This window comes from Mustela nigripes, chromosome 2 (assembly GCF_022355385.1).
Source record: "Mustela nigripes isolate SB6536 chromosome 2, MUSNIG.SB6536, whole genome shotgun sequence".
Classification (NCBI taxonomy): Eukaryota; Metazoa; Chordata; class Mammalia; order Carnivora; family Mustelidae; genus Mustela; species Mustela nigripes.
The window spans coordinates 149,884,432-149,903,721 of record NC_081558.1 but is presented as its reverse complement, the minus strand read 5'-3'; the positions used below and the strand labels follow the sequence as shown (position 1 = coordinate 149,903,721).

General features: G+C 41.0%; 1 protein-coding gene across 1 annotated transcript in view; it reads right to left on the bottom strand.

The window, feature by feature from the left end:
• SLC9A9 (solute carrier family 9 member A9) overlaps positions 1–19,290 on the bottom strand; it is a 538,704-nt gene that overhangs the window by 98,189 nt on the left and 421,225 nt on the right. Inside the window, exons 13-14 of the mRNA XM_059391790.1 lie at positions 14,368–14,418; positions 1,162–1,245 (exon numbers count right to left, since the gene is read on the bottom strand). Coding sequence (XP_059247773.1) covers positions 1,162–1,245; positions 14,368–14,418 — 135 coding nt within the window. The remainder of the gene's footprint in view (positions 1–1,161; positions 1,246–14,367; positions 14,419–19,290) is intronic.

Below are 19,290 nucleotides of genomic sequence, written 5' to 3'. Positions count from 1 at the left end.
CCGTAGGCTCCCAACCCCTCTACCTTCCACAGGTCCATTTTGTAATTCTTGGAATGCTCTACCTCTGCAGAATTTCTCTTTAAAGGCTCACCTGTTTTCCTTTGGCTTATCTCAGCAATCTTCAACTGGCTTCTCTTCAGTCTCATTTAATTTTTTTTCTTACATAGCCATTCCTCCCAATTTGCCTTCCTTTCCTTCCTACTGTGAATTTCCTGTATTTCTCTTGCCTCCTCTCCCCTTCCCATTTTACCTCTTCTTCACCTTATTCATGGAATTTCTTTTCACTGTTCTTAATTCTTCCTCTCCCACTGATCTGTTGTGGTTTTAATCATTGCTTTGGTGCTTTAAAATCACCCAGTGATTGACATTTTCTCCCCGAAAGGAGGAAGATTTGTGAGTGTGGAAAACTAATTACAAAGACCCAACACATTCAATTTTCAGCATGGTTCTTTCCTTTCTTCCGTGGTGCTTTTGCTTGGCATTAGAGATGGACCACTTACTGCCCCTCACAATGGCAAAGCCTTTCAGGCCTGATTTCTCAGCCATGTCATTCACATGGCAAGGTGTATCTGAGCCATTATGTTTACCCTGATTGGTAGAATTTTAAAACTGGCCTTCACTAGGAAGAGCTTACTCTAATCTGCCTAGAAAATAAAGTAATGTTATTTTATAATGAGGTGATCAGAATCATTCTTCTTCTCAGACCATTCACTCCCTTTGTCCTCAGCCTCACTTCATTTTTTTACAGCATGAAACAAGAGCACACACATGGGTTTCTTGGAGAAAGGTGAAGGATTTTTATGCAGTTACCTTGGCCAACTCTACCAGAAGTAAGATCTTTGCAAAGGGAAGAATAGTAAAATTAGAAAAATAGACCAGTCCTTAAGACTGTAAGATTTTGATCATCTGGAATTTAGGAAATGTTAGATTGCCATGAATACACAAATTCACTGGACCTTGAGAGATTTCGTGTTAGCTCTTCGTAACACTTAAGTATGGACTATGCATTTTTTTTTTTTTTTTTTGATAAATTTGGTCATGAATTCACTTTACCTTTCTGTGTTGCTTGACGAGCAGGAGCATACAGCTCAGTGACTAAGTGCCTGAAGTTCATCTCTGCTGGGCAGCAGGATCTGGGAGATCAACATTATCAAAGGATACTTGTGATCAAAGCTGTACCACATTCTGAAGAGCCAAGCACTCTCTGTTTTGGTTGTGTTTTTATCCAAGTTATTTGCTTCCTGGAGAAAGACAATAGAAAAAGGTATCAGATCCATAATCAATATAAAATATTGATTTATGTAGTCAGCATTAGTATAGAATATATTTATATATTTTCACTATAAAATACATGTTAAATCAAATTAAATTTAACCACATTTAAAAAAACCAACTTTCTAGGTAATAGGCATTTTTATCTAAATGGCAAAGCAGCTGCCAAGCAAATTAGCTCATAGATGTTGCCAAGTAGATGAGACTCATGTGGCATAATTCAACATTTACTTTTCTTCATAATCCCTGTTTTATTAAACGGCTAAGAAATGCCACTTTTTTGACATCAATAAAAGTGATATTTCTGTCAGATTGCTGTTGCATGATTTTTGCTGTTTACTTCTGTCAAATTTGGATGGTATTTATTTATGACTTACCAAAAGGTCAAGTCTAAAGGGATAATAATAGTCCAATAATTGTTAAGCTAGTTTTCATTCATTTTATTTTGCTCCCTGCCACAGGCTATGCTTAATTTTTTATGTCTTTTGATATCTTTCTCTTTTTAAGAGTCTTGAAATAAATATTATTTATAGAAAGCCTGTAATAATTAAACACGTTTTCTATTTTTTTTTTTCCTGAAAGAGCTAAAGTGGAAGGGAGGAAGATAAGGAATTAAAAGAGAAAGCATTCAGCCTTGCTGACATCACTGCCCCAGAGCCGCCTGAGTCATCAACCATGGTCAAGCTCACTGTGTTCTTTGACACCATCATGGATGGCAAGCCTTTGAGCCCTGTCTCTTCCAAGCTGTTTGCAGACAAAGTGTTAAGACAGTGAACTTTCATGCTCTGAGCACTGGAGAGAAAGGATGTGATTATAAAGATTCCTGCTTTGACAGGATTATTCTAGGATTTCTGTGTTAGTGTGGTGACCTCACACACCATCATGGAACTGGGGGCAGGTCCATCTCTAGGGACAAAGTTTATGATGAGGATTTCATCCTGAAGCACATGGGTCTGGGCATCCTGTCCGTGGCAAATGCTGGATGCAACCCAAACAGTTCCCAGTTTCTCATCTGCACGGCCAGGATGGAGTAGTTGGCTAGTTGGCATGTGGTCTTTGGCAAAGTGAAAGAGGACATGAATATTTTGGAAGCATGGATGGGTTTGGGTTTAGGAATGGAAAGACCAGCAAGAGGATCACCATTGCTGACTGTGGACAAATCTAATAAATTTGACTTGTGTGTTATCTTATCTACCAGACCATTCTTTCTGTAGCCCAAGAAAGCACCACTTCACCCCGATCTGCTCAAAATAGCCTTTGTGATCTCACTGTAGGTCTATGGTTCCATATTTTCCTTATTCCCCTCCAAGAGCTAGATTGCAGAGTTAAGTTCATGATTATGAAGTAAAAACTAAACAACAACAACAAAAAAGAAGAAGAGAAAGCATTTGATGTGTATTTATCTGAGAGTAGAGGATGAACTGTGAGAAAAAAGGAAAGAAGGTGAAAAATTTGTGACTCTTACAGACAGATGATAATGAGCATTGCAGTGTGGTCAGGAGGAGATCCAGTGGCATTTTTACTTCTTTTGTGTGCCCCATTTTGCGAATCAAGAAAGGAGAATTCTAGGATTCATTCGGTAGTAACTTTCCTCATCATTAAAAGCATTTATATATCTGTACACAGACTTCATTGCTTTGTTTGGGCTCACAGTCTCCATTCCCAAATTGTAACATTTGTTCACAGCCTAGTAACAATGTGAACGCTCTCAGAAATTACCATGTGGAAGACAAGGCAATCCTCTGGCTGCTCTGGAGATAGCCCTTACATGAACCCAGGTGGATTTGCTTTCATTTTATTTTATTTACTTTTTCCTCCATTCCCAGACAATTGCATTGATGGCTAATGATCAAGAGCTCTGTTCTGCTCTCTGAAACACATGTTATCAGCAGATACTATAGTTCCAGCCCCCACAAATACAATGGAAATACAAGAAAGCAAAATGTAAGAAAGCAAAAGTCTGTATCCTTTGTCTAAAATGGCTGAAGTAGAGAGACTCACAATAAAATTAAAACCTATTCTGGAAGCTCTTCTCATTGGTTGTTTTAAGATCCCGGACTTTAAACCTTGTATAGTTTCCTGAATGGTGTTTCTAGAATGCCACTGTCCTACTTGGTGTTGATGGAAATTTTGTGCTCATCATTCAGGAAACAATGCTTTGGATAGTGTTGGAAATGTTTCTTAAAAACAGGACTTCTAAAAACAAAACAAAACAAAACAAAAAAAACAGGACTTCTCAGAGCCTTTCATTTATAAATGAGCATTGTAAAATCTTTAAGAGGGACCACTGTGGGACATATGTGATCTTTTCATGGATGTTAAGTTTTAAAAATTTGTTTTCTGATAGGCCTGAGTACCATGCCTTGTTATCTAGAGCTAGAATTTATTCATCGCATTTGCCCAAAAAGGAAACCAGAGTGTCAGTTCAATTTCTGTCCTTCCCTGAACCTTTCTCTAGCCATTTCTATTCCAACAAAGGTGTCAAGTTTGTAAGATCACTGCCACACATAGTGTTCTCTTTATTATTTTTTAACATCTGCAAGTTGTTTCTGCAGGCACAGATTGTTGGGGCTCAAGCTGGCAGAATAAAACCGCTCACCCCAAACCAAACAACTTGGAAAAACTTTGGACCAGCAGTGGGAGTTGCGCCCCCCCCCCCCTTTTCTTTTTTGAAGAATGAAAAGCTTACAAAATCTTATCCATCAGCAGGCACAGGGAGTTTTTGATAGCTGATAACATCCACCGATGACAAGATAGTCATTGAAGAAAATGGAGAGAAAGTACTGTAAGCAAATTCATGTTTTGGTTTTGTTGTTTATTTTTAAATAAAGGTGTGTGGTGGTGAGCTTGGCTGGCAATCAGGGGTCTGGGGGTCCAGGTCCAGCACGCTCTCTGTCCTGCTGAATGACTCTGAGAACGGCAGTCCCGAGCTACTGAACACTCATGAATTCCTAGGCAGCATGGTAGTCACAGTCGTTAACTTTTTCAGTCATTGCTTTTCAGTTTTCAAAACATTCTAGCCAGGTGGTCATGTTATATCCAATTTACAGATGAGGACCTAGAGAGGCTCAGAGAAGGGATGAGGGGAGCCCAAAGTCTCGGGCTAGCAAGCGACAGAGTGGGAACTTGAACGTAAGACTACGGGACTCCAAAGATGAGGTTTTATTTCTGTGAATTATCTCACTTAGTCTTTAAACTCTGAAGAACACAGGCATTGTATAAGTTACTGGGCTGAAGTTTCTTTGTCTGCAAAATGAATTGAGGAAATTGGAACTAGTTGGACTCCAAGGTCTTAATTTTATGGAAAACATTGTATTTTTTTATTAATGAAACAACAACAAAAACAGCTGACACTTCTTGAATACTCACCATGTGCCAGACACTATTTCAAGTGCTTTTCATGTATTAATTCTTCTAATAACTATAAAAGTTTGATAAAGTGTGTTCTATTATTATTCCTATGTGACAGATGAGGAAACTGAGGCACAGGGAGGCTTCCAAGCATGTTTGTCACCCCTCAGCAGCCAAGATTCCGCTCATCTGGATGGGGTCCCAGCATATAAATGGGGAGCCATCTAAGGCAAAGAAACCTCTGAACAGGGAGATGAGGTCAGGATTTTGGGGTGATCTTATAGGTTGAGACAGAGCAGCTACCTGCACCCCAAAACATAATGAAAATGCATGACTGCCACCATCTGGGTAAAGTGTGATGGCTGTAAAAAGTGTCCCTACAGAAACTCAATGTCTGTGTAAGGAATTTCTCTAGACTCCTGGATCTGGGTTTCAAGGGTTTTCCAAGATCTTAGAAGCCTTCTCTGCCCTTCTTTCCCCTTTCCAGATCATTTGTATTTTATTTCCTGAGGGGAATATACCAGAACCCACAAGCACTCATGAAAGATCTTATACTCTATTTGTGGCAAAACTTTCAGAAATATTTTTTTGACAGCTGATAAGAGCAACACATATTAGGTAGCACTTCGGAAAAATTTTAACAAAGGTAATCTTTTTTCAAACTTTATTTTATTTGGGACATTGGAGATGTTATTCATTTTACTAGTTTGTAAGGAAACAGACCGGGTTTTAATTAGAATAAAACACAGACCATGTTTTCCCAGGTGAGGGAAATGCCGCTGATGACCCAGCATTGACTTTTCTGCTGATCCTAGATAAAATTTTCCGTGGGTATCTTAAATATCTGTTGGCCCCATTCTGGATCTGTTCATTTATTTCTCTGAAGTTATTGATGACTTAATAACTCGGTTATGAAAGGCCATCAATAAATGAGTAGAAATAAATGAGTTAGTCTACTGTGTGCTCTGCCTGTTCACTGGGGGTTGAAGATAAATGTGCCAAGGGAAGGCCAGCCTTTGCATTCACCCTGGAACAGGGAAGGTATCTGATGAGGCAGCACAGAGGGCAAGGCTCTGGGAGGGTCCAGATGGGCAGAGGGCAGCAGGTAGCTTTAATTTACCTAGATTATTCTGAAACAGAGATCAACTCACACCCAAGGACAATGGATGGGAGTGATTGTTAGAAGCAGAATATGGAGCTTGATGGTATTTTCTTTGTTACTAGCAGTATTTCTTTTCTTTTGAGTTCCTTCATCCTAGAGGGGAAGTGGTGTGCATGTTGGAACACACAGATGATTCAGAAACTGAAAACCAAGATTTGAGTTCTGACTCTCCCATTTACCATTTAATAACAATACACTTATCAACTCTGAGCCTCATGTTTCACACTGTAAATGGGAACTGGAGATTCAAGAACATTGAATCTTAACTTTTATTTGCCCTTGATACTCCTAAGAAGCAGAGCGTTTGATATATGTGCAATTTCTGGTTCCTTTATTAGCTTCTATTTCTGGGAAAAGGTAAAAGTGACTGGGACATTTGATATCTTTCTTTTTCCTCCCTAAACAAAGGAATAGACCAGAGGTTGGGAAGTGACTGAGCACAGTAAGGAGTGAGTCCTTATCTTTTAAGTGACCCCAGAGAGGGAGCAATAGGAAAATTAGGAAGGGACTCTTTGTTTTATGCTTATTTGGACCCCTGGGAGAAAACAAAAGGCTCAGGCCAGAAATCTGTGCAAACCAGACACTGAAGCAAGAAGGGACTGTTTGTTGTATTAACCTTAATGAAAAAGAACTAAGCAAATGCAAATATACTCCTCTATCAATATTCAAATGTGGGTCCTCTGGTAAGTGAACTGGATGAACTCTGCTCTAGGATAATCATATGGGATTGCTCCTCATTTCAGGGGATTCAATGGATTAAAAGAGAGAGATTTTCCTTTCTATTTCTTGAGATTTCATATTCAATATTAATGTCAGTGGAAGTTGCACAGAATGATAATAAAGACAAATAATTATCGTAACAAACCTGTAGAGCTCCTTATGTGTTCCAGAGCCTTTTTTCAAGTGGTGTGTGTGAATAGAATTTGATAGCCATACTTTTGCCCAACCATTTCCCCACAGTTTGAAATTTATTTGTGTAATAATTTCAAGTTTATTGCTTTGATTTTTCTCATTTCCAAGGAAAGGACCAGATTCTGTGTCCCTAAAGAGAAAAATTTCTGGATTTTGAAGAAGGAACATAGTGAAATTGAAGGTCAATAGGAAATTTTTTTCAAATTTATATTTTAAAAGGTAAATCATTAATTCTTAGCTTCCACATAGAAACTTTACACAAATATTCTCACCTTCCCTGGGCTATGATAAATTCATAAATGTTCTCAAGAAGATACAGTCAGAAAATACATGCTTAAGGAGGAAAAAATGAAGGAGAGAACTAGTCAAAGATGGATAAAACTGTTAAAATGACATGTAGACACAGACAAACTACCAGATGGGCTAAACTCATGGTCTAGCTACAAAGAAAAGGCCTGCTCAGTTAACTTTTCTATATAGGAGATTCAAGTTAGTCCAGGTGAAAATAAATTATTTAGTTCACATAAATATAATATAATATTGCAGTGGTTTAAAAATGTGTATCCATAAATTCTTTGGCACTTTTTGTTTTATAAATGGAGCCTAATTTTCCTTCCTATTCAGTGTGGATTGTACTTAGTGACTCATTTTTAATCAATAGAATGGGGCAGAAGAGACTTTGTGCTATATCCAAGACAAGGTCATAAAAAGGCATGTGGCTTCCTTCTTGCTGCCTGTCTTGGACCAAATGAGAACAGTCAATAACCTATTGTGAGGACAAAGTGTCTGTATGGAGAGATACATGTGGTGAGGAGCTGAGTCTTTCTGCCAGTCAGAAGTGCACTGGTGGCCTTTTGCTGACATGGAAGTGAATCCCTCAGCCCCAGTCGAGCCTTCAAATGACTGTGGTTCTAGCTGACATTCTGATTGCAATTCCATAAGAGACCTTGAGTCAGAAATTGCTCAGTTGCTTTCAGATTCCCTACCTACAGGAACTGTGAGATAATAAATGTTTGTTGTTTTAAGACACTAATTTTTGGGATAATTTGTTATGAATAGAAAGCTAATATGACTATATACTGGAATCCTAAGCTGCAGATGTAAAAGGCATGGGAGTGGGAGTTGGGAAGAGATAATAAAATGATAAGGCACAACTCTTTACAGTTTACAAAATGTATCCACAAAGGTGGCATATTTGGAATGTAGAAGGTATATTCCCCCGTTAAAAGTATATCAAAACTTATCCTAGACCCAGTATACCATGTTATGGATTTCAGATTGATTGCAAGACATAAGACAATGGACCAGCTTACAGGCAGAATAAAGTTTACATCATCTCACTATACTTAATTCACAGTATTCTTAATTAATACCTTATTTATACCATAATTTAGTTAGTGTGCTAACTCCTTTATATCCATGTACACACACACAGCACACACTCAAAATCACACATCCCAGTGGAAAATTTACCTTGGAATAAGAAGATCCTAACTCATGACGCCCCTAATGACAGTGCCCAAACCATAAATAGCATAATAAAAATAATAGTCTCACTTTGAGGCTTGTGATTCGAATATATAGTATTATGCATTTGTCCAAAAACAAAACAAAACAAAACAATGTTTCCCCTATAAAACTACTTCCAAAATATGTAATGGTTGACTATCATAGAATAACTGGTTTCATAAATATAGAATTCAGGTATTAGATAACTGGCGGTGAAGGACTATGATTCTCCAGAGAAGGAAAACAGGTGACATGAGCTTCTATTTCCCTTGACTTTCTGCTCAGAGGCCCTATTCCATTTGCAGAGCCAGAAGATAGGGTCCAAGCAGAGAGCAGCTGCCTCGCTGAGTTGAGGAACTAGAGACTGAGTTTGGGGACTGCTTAAGTGTCTGGAATTTGTTGTTGTTGTTGTTATCTTTGGAAAGTTCCTTTAATTCTCTGAATTTCAGTTTCATAGGTGTTGTTTTTTTTTTTTTTTAAGATTTATTTATTTATTTGACAGACAGAGATCACAAGTAGGCAGAGAGGCAGGCAGAGAGAGAGGAGGAAGCAGGCTCCCCTATGAGCAGGGAGCCCGATGCGGGGCTCAATCCCAGGACCCCGGGATCATGACCTGAGCTAAAGGCAGAGGCTTTAACCCACTGAGCCACCCCGGTGCCTCCAGTTTCACAGTTTTTAAAATGGGGTTATAAGAGGCATCTTGATTAGTCAAGGTAAAGAAACATGGTTATGCACATGGCACCTGATATATAAAAACTGCTCATGAAATTGTGGCCGCCATCTTCCGCTTCCTCTTTCTCATGACCATTTCTGCTTTCTAGAACAATGGTAGAATATATAGGTAAGATAAATATATGGAGTTTTGTTCTAAGCAGTAAAGAATTAGTGGGAGGAAATATACTTTTGAATGTATAAAACATAAGCAATGATAATCAAAATAAAGTTGATATTACAAAGATATTTGCTCTGAAAAAATGCCTTTTACTTTTCTGAAAACACTACTAGTTACAATGTAACATAAAAACTCCTCATCTGGGTCAGGTCAATTTTATAGAGCTTAGTATTCTATTTCTGATATATCTGTGGAGGTAATATGGAACTTATATTCTATGAGATCAATTCCAACAGCATAGGGGCCAGTTTGAGAAAATGTTGATAATCGTTAAAACAGGAATATATACATATATACATATACATATATATATATATATTCATTCAAACATATATGAGTATTTATTCTGTTTCTATAGGTTTTTATCAGGATACTTGAAAATATTCACAGGGAAACATTAATTTTTATTTAATGATGAGAGGACCCCACCCTCTGTGAATTAGTCTCTTTTCCTCCTGAATCTCCTTATATTGCCAGCCCTTGCAACTCTAGATGACCATGAGTAATAAGTATCAGTTGTGCAGAAGAACAAATCCCTTTATTCTTTCCCAAACAAGCTCTTTCAGGCTTCAAGGGTATTCCAGGTTATGGTTTCCTGGGAATTGGCCAATAAGTCTTTGTTCACCTGACTCACACTCTTCATATTTTTATAGACACTTCATTGTATTCCTTCTTAGTGCTAATCTTTCTGCAGGAGAAATAGTAATCCTTTTAATCTCCCCCTGCTAAGTTATTGAAGTTGCCCTTCTCTGTACCTTTCTCAGCTCTGCTCTGACTTTCTTGGGCTGCAGTGACCAGAACTGATCCACAGAGGTTACATGCAAGCATAAGTGACAACCAAAAACAGAATTTCAATGAAGAAACTATGGGAAGTGCAAAAAAAAAAAAAAAAAAAAAGGAAGTTAGCATTCAGAGAGCACATAGGGAAGCATGCATACTGTTAACAAATAAAAATCATGTTAGAAAAGATGAAAGTTAACCTCATTGTAACAGTGGGCAGAGTAGAGATGAGAGAAAAATGAGTTCTTAAAAAGGGTTAATTCCATTTCTTCCAAGCTCCAAACCTCAAGGAGCTTTTACCTCCACTGCATGCAGAATCAAATCAAATTCATCACCATGGTCAACGATCTGGCCCCTTTCTGTCTCTCCCAGTTCATGTCCATCTGCTCCCACCTTGTTCACCAACCCACAGCCACTCTGGCCTTCCTGCAACTCACGTAATCCCACTGGGACTCCATGGCCTTCATCCCTTGCAGTAGCCTCTTTTTGGACTACTTCTTTCCTCCAGATCTCACAGGGCTCACTTCTGCCCATCAATCAGACCTCTAATCTCAAACACCATTTCCTCAGAGAGACAGGCCCTGATGAGGCAATAGCTTCTCTGTTGTTCCCCACCTTCTTACTGGCTCTACTCCGGTCGTTACCTGAATACGTGTAGTTGCTTCCCTTTTCTCTTATCAGCGTCCCCACTAGAGTAAAAGCTCTGTGAGGGTGGGAACTTGGAAATGCTAACATCTGCGTCCTCTTCACACCTAGACTAGTGCCTGGCATGGTGGGTTGTACGGATGAATGAATGCATGCATGAATCATACCACTTAAGAGGGAAAGTTCTGGGGGCGCCTGGGTGGCTCAGTGGGTTAAGCCTCTGCCTTTGGCTCAGGTCCTGATCCCAGGGTTCTGGGATCGAGCCCCGCATCGGGTTCTCTACTCAGCAGGGAGCCTGCTCCCCCCCGACCGCCCCCACCTGCCTCTCTGCCTATTGTGACCTCTCTCTGTGTTAAATAAATAAATAAAATAAAATCTTAAAAAAAAAAAAAAGAGTGGAAGTTCTGGAACCAAGTTGTCTGGGTTAACATTCCACCTCTTCCCACTATGTATCCTTGGACAAGCTATTTAACTCATTTGTATACAGTTTTCTTATATGTAATATGGGGATAATATCAGAACCCACTCACAAGGTTATCTCGGAAATTGAGTTAATATAGATAAGGTGCTTAGATGTGTTAACAATAGTCTGTACTCAGCAAATATTAGGATGATCCTGAGAAAAATGGTGAAAAGGGAAAAAGAGAAGCAATAGTGCAGGTTTTCCCAGGCAGAAGAAATTTTTATTAAAAGATTAAGGTGAGTGTGGGGCTCCAGTGATTCGTAGCTTCTCTGCATTGCTGTGTTTTCAAGGACACAGAATCAATTACAAGGAAAACATCTATGGTTGGTGTTGGTGGTGGAGAGTCTCAGAGGTTTTCTGCTTTGTTTGTTTGTTTTTGTTTTAAATTTAAGAGATATAAAATCCGCAACTGTACTATCTCCCATTTCTCGAAGAAGCACGTTTGCACAGAGTATATATTTAAACTCTAATCACTGTATGTGCACTCTGCTTTCTGAATCTTCAGGGTCTGGTACAGCAAGAGTGTAATACCACTCACACTCCAAAGTTGTTACCTGATGAAGAGGAAAGTTGTAACTTTGCTAGTTAGTTGTGGCTAGATGTTTATATTTCCCAAAGGATTGTTTTACTCTCCACAAAGAGGAGGCTCTTTAAAAAGTATAATAACATGTTTATTATTGATTTTGAGAGTATATGATCAGTAACTGCCATAACTGTAAAAGTTTTAGCTTTTGGTAAAAATAGTCTTCTTCTTTTTTTAGAAGTTGACCAGTGTGAAAATCATCTTGTTAACGCAAGCTCGATTTAATAAATACAAACTGAGTGGAAACATGCAATCCTCCTAAGAATTAGAGTTTATGCTCTTCAGCCCAACAGAGCAACAGATGCTGATAATAAGTGAAGAGTTGTCAGGCAAAATGAGGGCAAAGAGGTTCTTGACACATAGTTCGGAAAGTACCAAAACCAAACCAAACCAAAGCAAAACAAAAAAACTCCCCAGGTCAGGTGGCAGCTGCACAGACACTGTGGTTTCTTTTATTTCTAGCTCCATCCCCCTGTTTCCTATACTTGACACTAAAGATAAGAATTATTCCAAGGTTTGGAGAAAATTGCTTTCTGAAATGTTAGCTACCTTGGTAGTCAAACATTATTGTGAATAAGAACCCTGCCAGGGCACCTCTTAAAGACAAAATTATTTTAAAGCAGCAACAGTCCAGTAGGAATGGTGTAATTTATAAGGTTAGTTAGCTAACATTTGTATAAGCTTTTTATGTGTCCTGTACAAGAAGCCCCAAGTGAGAAATTTCTTTTAAAACAGCAGGCTGTGAAGTTTTGTACCACTTGAGGACAGAGTATGATTTTTCCCTCTAATGATAATAAGTTAGCATATGGTTGATTATTTTTTCTTCCTTTCCCCCTTGGCTACCGAAGCTTACTTGTGGTTTGACTAAGCAAGTATATAGCACCTTATGATCTGCTCATTCATGATTCTTTTTACTCCTCTGGTTTTGACTTTTTGCTCTGAGGAATATCATTTATTGAATTTTAAAATCTTTTAAAATATTTACTATTATTTTATTATATGTGTAAACTGCCACAAGTCCTTCTTAAGGTGAGACGGGTTTAACTAAATTAATTAAGTTACACAGTTTTCATAAATATATTTTCACTTGATTGTCAACCAACCAGAAGAAGTAGACATTATTATCATTCACATTTTACAGACAGGGAAACTGAGCCTCGAAGGCATAAAATATCTGCCCGAGATACAAATACAATGTAGCTTTCTCTGCACCTCGTGGCACTATCTCATTTCTCTAACAGAAAAAAACTTTCTACTGGTTTAAGTATCTTTAGGTAGGAGTTATTACTGAATTAACAATGATGTGAAGGAGCTGAAATGAAATGTTTAAATTGGAAAAGGAAGGAGTTAGTCCAGTAGGCAATCTTCCCAATAATTATATGTGATTTCAAAATATTAGGCAGCTAGAGAAAGATGAAGAATTTTCTTTGATGAATTTTCTTATTCTATCTCCTTTCTTTTAAAGAAAAAGAGAGAACAGAAAGATAGAATTTAGATAAAAGTTTTGCTTGAAGGTAGGAGAATGGATTAGTTGACCTATATGAGATGAAAATGCTTTTCAAAAATCTGCCACCACCAGACCTTGCTAACTACTCATTACAGCCCACTAGGATAAGGAGATGGGCTTTGATCTCCTTTCTGAGGTCACCAAGCTGGCCCCAATCCCAGTGTGCTGGCACCCCTGCTGAGCACACTCCTGCAGGTAGGTGTGATTCCTGGGCTAGAAGTCTGTGAATACAGTACCAGCCTGGCCTTGCAACACAAACACGTTACCAAAAAAAAAAAAAAAAAAAAAAAAAAAAATCAAAGTACAATAAGCCAGGATCATCATCAACTTAATTTTTCAGTCCTTTTTATAGCACACAGGATCCTTCCTTCTTTATGTCTATGTAAACTGGGAAAGTATTTGCATTTTGCCCAGCAGAACTCACCAGCTGTGCCTCACTGATGGCATTTACAGAAAAAAAAAATCACAGAATAAAAGAGACATCGATCTTCTTCCAATCCAGGTATGATCATAACACGAATCATTAAGCAGCATGACTTATTTATGATATTTTTCTATCGTGTCCATCCACTTACAGTTTCAACAAAAGGTGCAACATTCCCACACAGTTGTTTGTTTTAAGTTCTGAGTTAAAAATGGCCGATGCAAAATTGTCAATGGCAGATTCTACTGGGATGTCAGCTTTAGAGTTTGGAGAATACACTTGCCGTACTCGAGGGAACAGCACATCTTTCTGAACAAATTTCCCCAAGGATTTTCAGATCTCTGCAGATAACGGTTGCTCAGCTCAGTTAGGAATGGATCACCTAGACAGTTTCGCTGTGCTTTTGCAAATTTTCAATGTTTCAATATTTCTATACACCTAGACCTGATTAATGAGAAGCCATGTGGGAGAAACAGGTCCATTTGTTGTGTGCCCAACATGCATTGGGTATCACTGAATACATTTTACTAAGATTGTCTAGCTAACAAGTCCCTGGGCAGGGATTTGAACTCCAGGCTACCTCGTTCCATGACCCATGCTCTTGCTTCTACACTGAAGGGTTTCCAGCTTCCTGTTACCACAGAGAAGGTGCAGGGGCATGCTGATTTTAAGCATTCTAAAGGTGATGCAAAGGTTATTGATACCCTAAATTCCCAGGTATTTTATAGTCATAGGATGTGTTTTCTCAGTGCAGACAGCCCCCTTCAGGTTGAGCCCCTTGGCCACGTGCTGGACAAGCATGAAACATTCCATGGAACAGAACATTTCCTATCTCTATACTCTATGAATTGGCCTCTTTGACTTGCCTGGGGTGAGGTGGGCTCCTCCTTCAGATCTTCATCCAGGTCCACACCAACTCTGTTAAGGAAATCAGAAAACTGGTTAAGGGCCTTGCTGCAGAGGAGGCAAGTTAGTTTTGCGTGACTGAATGCTTGAGCCAAATATGATACAAATCAGAGGAAAGATTTGGCAGAAAACCATCTTACCTCTCCCTGAATCAAAAGAACCTCAAATGGATTTATGTCTGAATAAGAGCTTGTGCAGCTGGGCCGCAGCACAGCTCACGACACTGCGCACCAACAGCTGTTCCTCACTGCTGTCTCCCGACAAGAGCAGGAGCCTGAGAACTTGGTGTAGGAGCCCTCAAAAAAAAAAAAAAAAAAAAAAAAAAGAAAAAAGACCTCCATTGTCCCAAAAATAGAGATCCTGGAGGAAAGGCCACAGGCTACCGTTGTAGGACTCACTGACCAAACTGCTCTGGGAATGTGGGGGATGGAGCAGGCTCCTGGAGACAGAAAAAGCAGTCCTTGGTCCAGATGCTCACCAAGGCTGCCAGTAAAGACCATCCTGGTTTGTGGGACCTGAGGCTTAAACAATGTGGGGGGACTCTCTTCAAGAAAATTATTACAGGGGCACCTGGGTGGCTCAGTGAGTTAAGCCGCTGCCTTTGGCTCAGGTCATGATCTCAGGGTCCTGGGATCGAGTCCCACATTGGGCTCTCTGCTCAGCAGGGAGCCTGCTTCCCTCTCTCTCTCTCTCTCTCTGCCTGCCTCTCTGTCTACTTGTTCTCTCTCTCTCTCTGTCAAATAAATAAATAAAATTAAAAAAAAAAGAAAATTATTACAAAAATACAATTACAAAATTAGGTTTGGAAGAGACTCTTAAGAAAGAAAAAATTGCACAACATTTCGTAATTTAAAAATCTGGCAAATGCACCAGACATCACAAAAACCATAAAATAAATAATATTCAAATTAATTAACTCCTGACCACACTTCTAAAGTAACTTCCTCCTCTTTAAGTTTTGCCTGCCTACTTTGATACTTGCTTTATATGGCCATGATTTTGTACAAGAGAGAATAGGCAGATGAGGTAATCTTTTCTCCAGCAAGACTGATTAAAGTTATGGATAATTGGGAGACACTCAAGTGTGCCTCCTTCCTAGACCTGCTGGCTGGGTGCAGCGCTCCTACAGGTTAACGCCCCACAGACACAAGGATCCTGATAAACTTCATGTCACTCAGTTCCCATAAACAAAGCACAGTGTGTTTATCTGCATGTAGAGGGCATCATTGAATGCATTCCTGATTTCTGCTCTGATGGGGCACCAGCCAGAATGGAATCCTGTACTTGGAATTTTACACCTCTCGTGACTGGAAGAATTTTCCACAGATTAGCTTTAGGTTCAGGACATTTCAAGCCTGGTTTTTCTACCACAACCCACAGACTTCTGAAGCCTGGTGCCCTAGGTCATATTCATCTTTGATTCAGCCTTGTGGCACTATTCTTGTAAGACATTCCTGCCCTGGGATGGCCAGCTGGGACCTGCCCATGCCCAGAAGTGACTGGGGACCACACACATATATCCTACTAAATATAAACTGAATGCATGCCCAATTCAGCTTCCCCTTAGTCGGATCTCCCAAATGCCCACTCCAGGGCCAACTGACCAGAGGCAAGGTACGACTGAGGGCAAATGGTAGTGGAAAGAAAGAGTCATCAAACCCAACTGTGGTTAAAATCTATTCCTCTTGCAAATCTTGCAAAAACACAGGACCATGGGATCACAATGCTGGGTCTCTTCCCATGGACTCAAAAGGGCCAGAGCAACTGAGGGGCTTGGAGCTTGAATTTCTTCTGCTCCAGAGAGTGGGCCTCTGCCTGTCGTGGGGACAGGACGGGAGGACTGCGGGAGCAGCTCAGGGCCGCAGACACCTGGCTCAAGTTCACCCAGAGCCTTTCCTGCGAAGGCCACAATTCCTAGAGTTTCCTTCAACTCCCTCCTGTAAACATGCCTTTAGTCCACCTGCTTGCAGTTCTGTTCTGCAGGTGGAGGAGGGGAAGGCAGGGTAGGAAGCCACCAGTCCGGAGATGGGTTAGCATGTGAAAGGAAAGCAGTGCCCAGACAGTTTGTTTAAAATACCCTAGATACTTCAAAAATCAGTGTCTTCTGGGCACGAATAGCCTCTTCTTTCTAACCCAGGGGGTGAAATGGGTAGATATTTATTGTATGTGGAACTGAGAAGAACCTCGGGTGGGGACCAACCTTTGGTGTTCTTAGAGTAGAAAGAGCTATTTGATCTATTTGAAGTCAGAGGGAGAGAACGAAGGGGAAAGGATGGAGGGGGGAGGGGTCAGGGAGGAGGGCAAAGGAGGGGTGAGGAAAGACAAAGAGAGAGCAGAGAGTCCCCCTGTGGCCTAATGGGTCAGGCATTGGCCTCCCAAAGCCAGAAGGGAGGAAGGAGGCAGTGCCGGGAGAAGGGAGGGGAGAGGAGAGAGAGAAGTCCGGGAAGAGAGGAGCAGGTGAGGGGGGGCTGGGTCCAGGCAGTGGCACTGCGGTGCGGAGGGCCTGGAGCCCAGCCTCCGGCAGTGTGGAGCCACCCCAGCACCCTCTCTCCTGATGCTGGGCCACGTTCAAGGCTCTGCTGTGGCTGATGTGGCTGATGCTGGGAGCCTAGGAGCCCTTATTTCTGGGTAAGCCCAGATCCCCCTTCTTCCTGCCCCCCTCCCCGGAGGGCTTCTCGGCGCCTGTGTAGGCTGTTGAGTGGAACTAAGGGTCCTGAAGTTCCCACTGCCACTTCTGTTTAGGGCTTTTTTCAGGGTCCCTGTCTAGAATACTGGGGAGAACAGAAATTGAATTTTCCAAGCAACCCAGCATTTAAGGTTTGAGGCAGGACTGAGGTTTTCCAAGAAAATTTGAGCTTTCCTTTGCAGCAGCAATCAAAGCAGACCTTTCTAGTTTCAATTATTCCAGCAGCCAGATGGAGCTGAGGAATTACGGCAGCGGATTAAGTTCTTCAGTTTTATGTGGGACTCAGCAAAGGGTACCTCAGAGGCCTAAATAATGATGCTCTACCGGGAGCAAGAATACCTCCTCCCTCCTCCCACTTCATGGAAGCTTAGGGTCTGCTCCTGGGACCAGGCCTATAGCCTTTCTTGGCTTCGAGCAGACAAAGCATCTCAAGTGGCTTGAGGAAAGAGAAACTCCATATAAGTCATTTCCATCCTGGGGCAGCTGTGTGAGCAAAACAGACATGGTTCCCGCCCTCCCAGAGCACGCGGTTTGGCAGGTCGAATTAGAAAAACCTAAAAAATTTATGGTCATTTCCATGCTACAAAGGAAAAGCACATAAGAACAATGCTTTCTTTCTCTTGTGATTTTAGCTACTTTGAATGAAAATCTTGCTGAATTATATTCCCTGGCTCCCTGCTTCCTTAAACAGAGAGTGGTGGGGATACTCGGATCTTAACTGGAGGTCTTGGCGTTGCCACTGACCAGATTAATCCAACACTCGCAGTGTTACAACGATGTCTAAGCTCTATATGAGCCTCTTTATGCGCACATTAAATGGTCCCTGGCTACTCTTCTTTCTCTTTTTAAAGTTCTTATATCTGCCAGTTGGATTACCCGGATTTCCTGCCTTCAACAATATGTTGGCAGACTGTCTCTGTGCTCTCTCCTACTTTTTTATTTAGGACAGGACTGATTATCTGATAGTCAAATTTAATGTCTTTTTTCAAGTTTATAATATACACATATACATATACACAACAAAACAATAAAATTGAAATGTTATAGAAGGGCTTACAAGTAAAACACTGGTATTCTTGGCCTCACTCTCTGCCCTACTTCCCCACGTCAGCTCTGCGTGGGCTCTGGGGGAGTCTACCTTGTCTCTACTGTGATACACGAACTGATAAAAGCATGCCTGGCACATTTACATGGCATCCCCAGGGTTAAGCAGGTCAGTCACAGTGTGAAAGTGACATTCTGTGAGGGTTGACCTTGAATCCACTCACCTTTAGGTAGAAGAGATCATTTACACACTATGGGTTTTGAGAGATTATTGGAAAGAAGACACGACATCCGACAGCTTGTGGTGCCTCGCGTGTTTACAGCCGCGCCCCAGTGAGAGGTCACCGGTGTATATGGGACAGAGTCCAGCCTCCTTAAGGTGACATCCAACGCTCCTTAGCACCCTTCCCATGGCTTTAAGCCACCCTTTCTGCTCGTCTGATCTGGACAAAATGCCCCAGGGTTGCTAACTGGACCTGTCCTTATTTCTGAGACCTACTACCCAATACAATCCTGGAGCTGTGGCCTTACCCAGATCTGCCAATGCGTCTCTCTTTGACTGAATCCCCTCCCTCCAGACTCTAGCGTGGTCACCACTGAGCATGTCTGAGGAATCACCTCCTTTCCTGAACTTTCTGCTACTGTCCCTCCCCTTCTGATCACCACCATGGACCGTCCATCTTATTGCCCTACTTTGGTTCAGATCCCCCAACACGTAATGTTTTCACTGACTTGGACTGGGCATAGCTGTGTACCACCAACTCTGTTCTCTGTTCCCAGACCCAACTCCATGGCACCTGTGATCCCCGGGCTCTGGCTATGGCAACTCTGGCCTAGGCTATGTTTGCCCATCTGGTTATATGCAGCCGTGCAGGCCAAGCCCGTGTTCTTCATGATATACCAGCCCTAGCTGGAATCCCAGCACTCACAACTGCCCTGTGGTTGTTGAAGCTTCAGGGAAGCCCAGCTCTTAAGAGCCTCTCGCTGCTGTGTGAGCTGCATCACTCGCTGTGCTCCGTTCTCATTAGGACAATGACGATAATAACAGAACATGCTCTCCAGGGTGGTAGTGAGTTTTACATGAGAAAATACTCATAAAAGTGATAGCTTAGGACCTGGTACCTAGTAAGCTCTCAGAAAATGTTAGCAGCTAT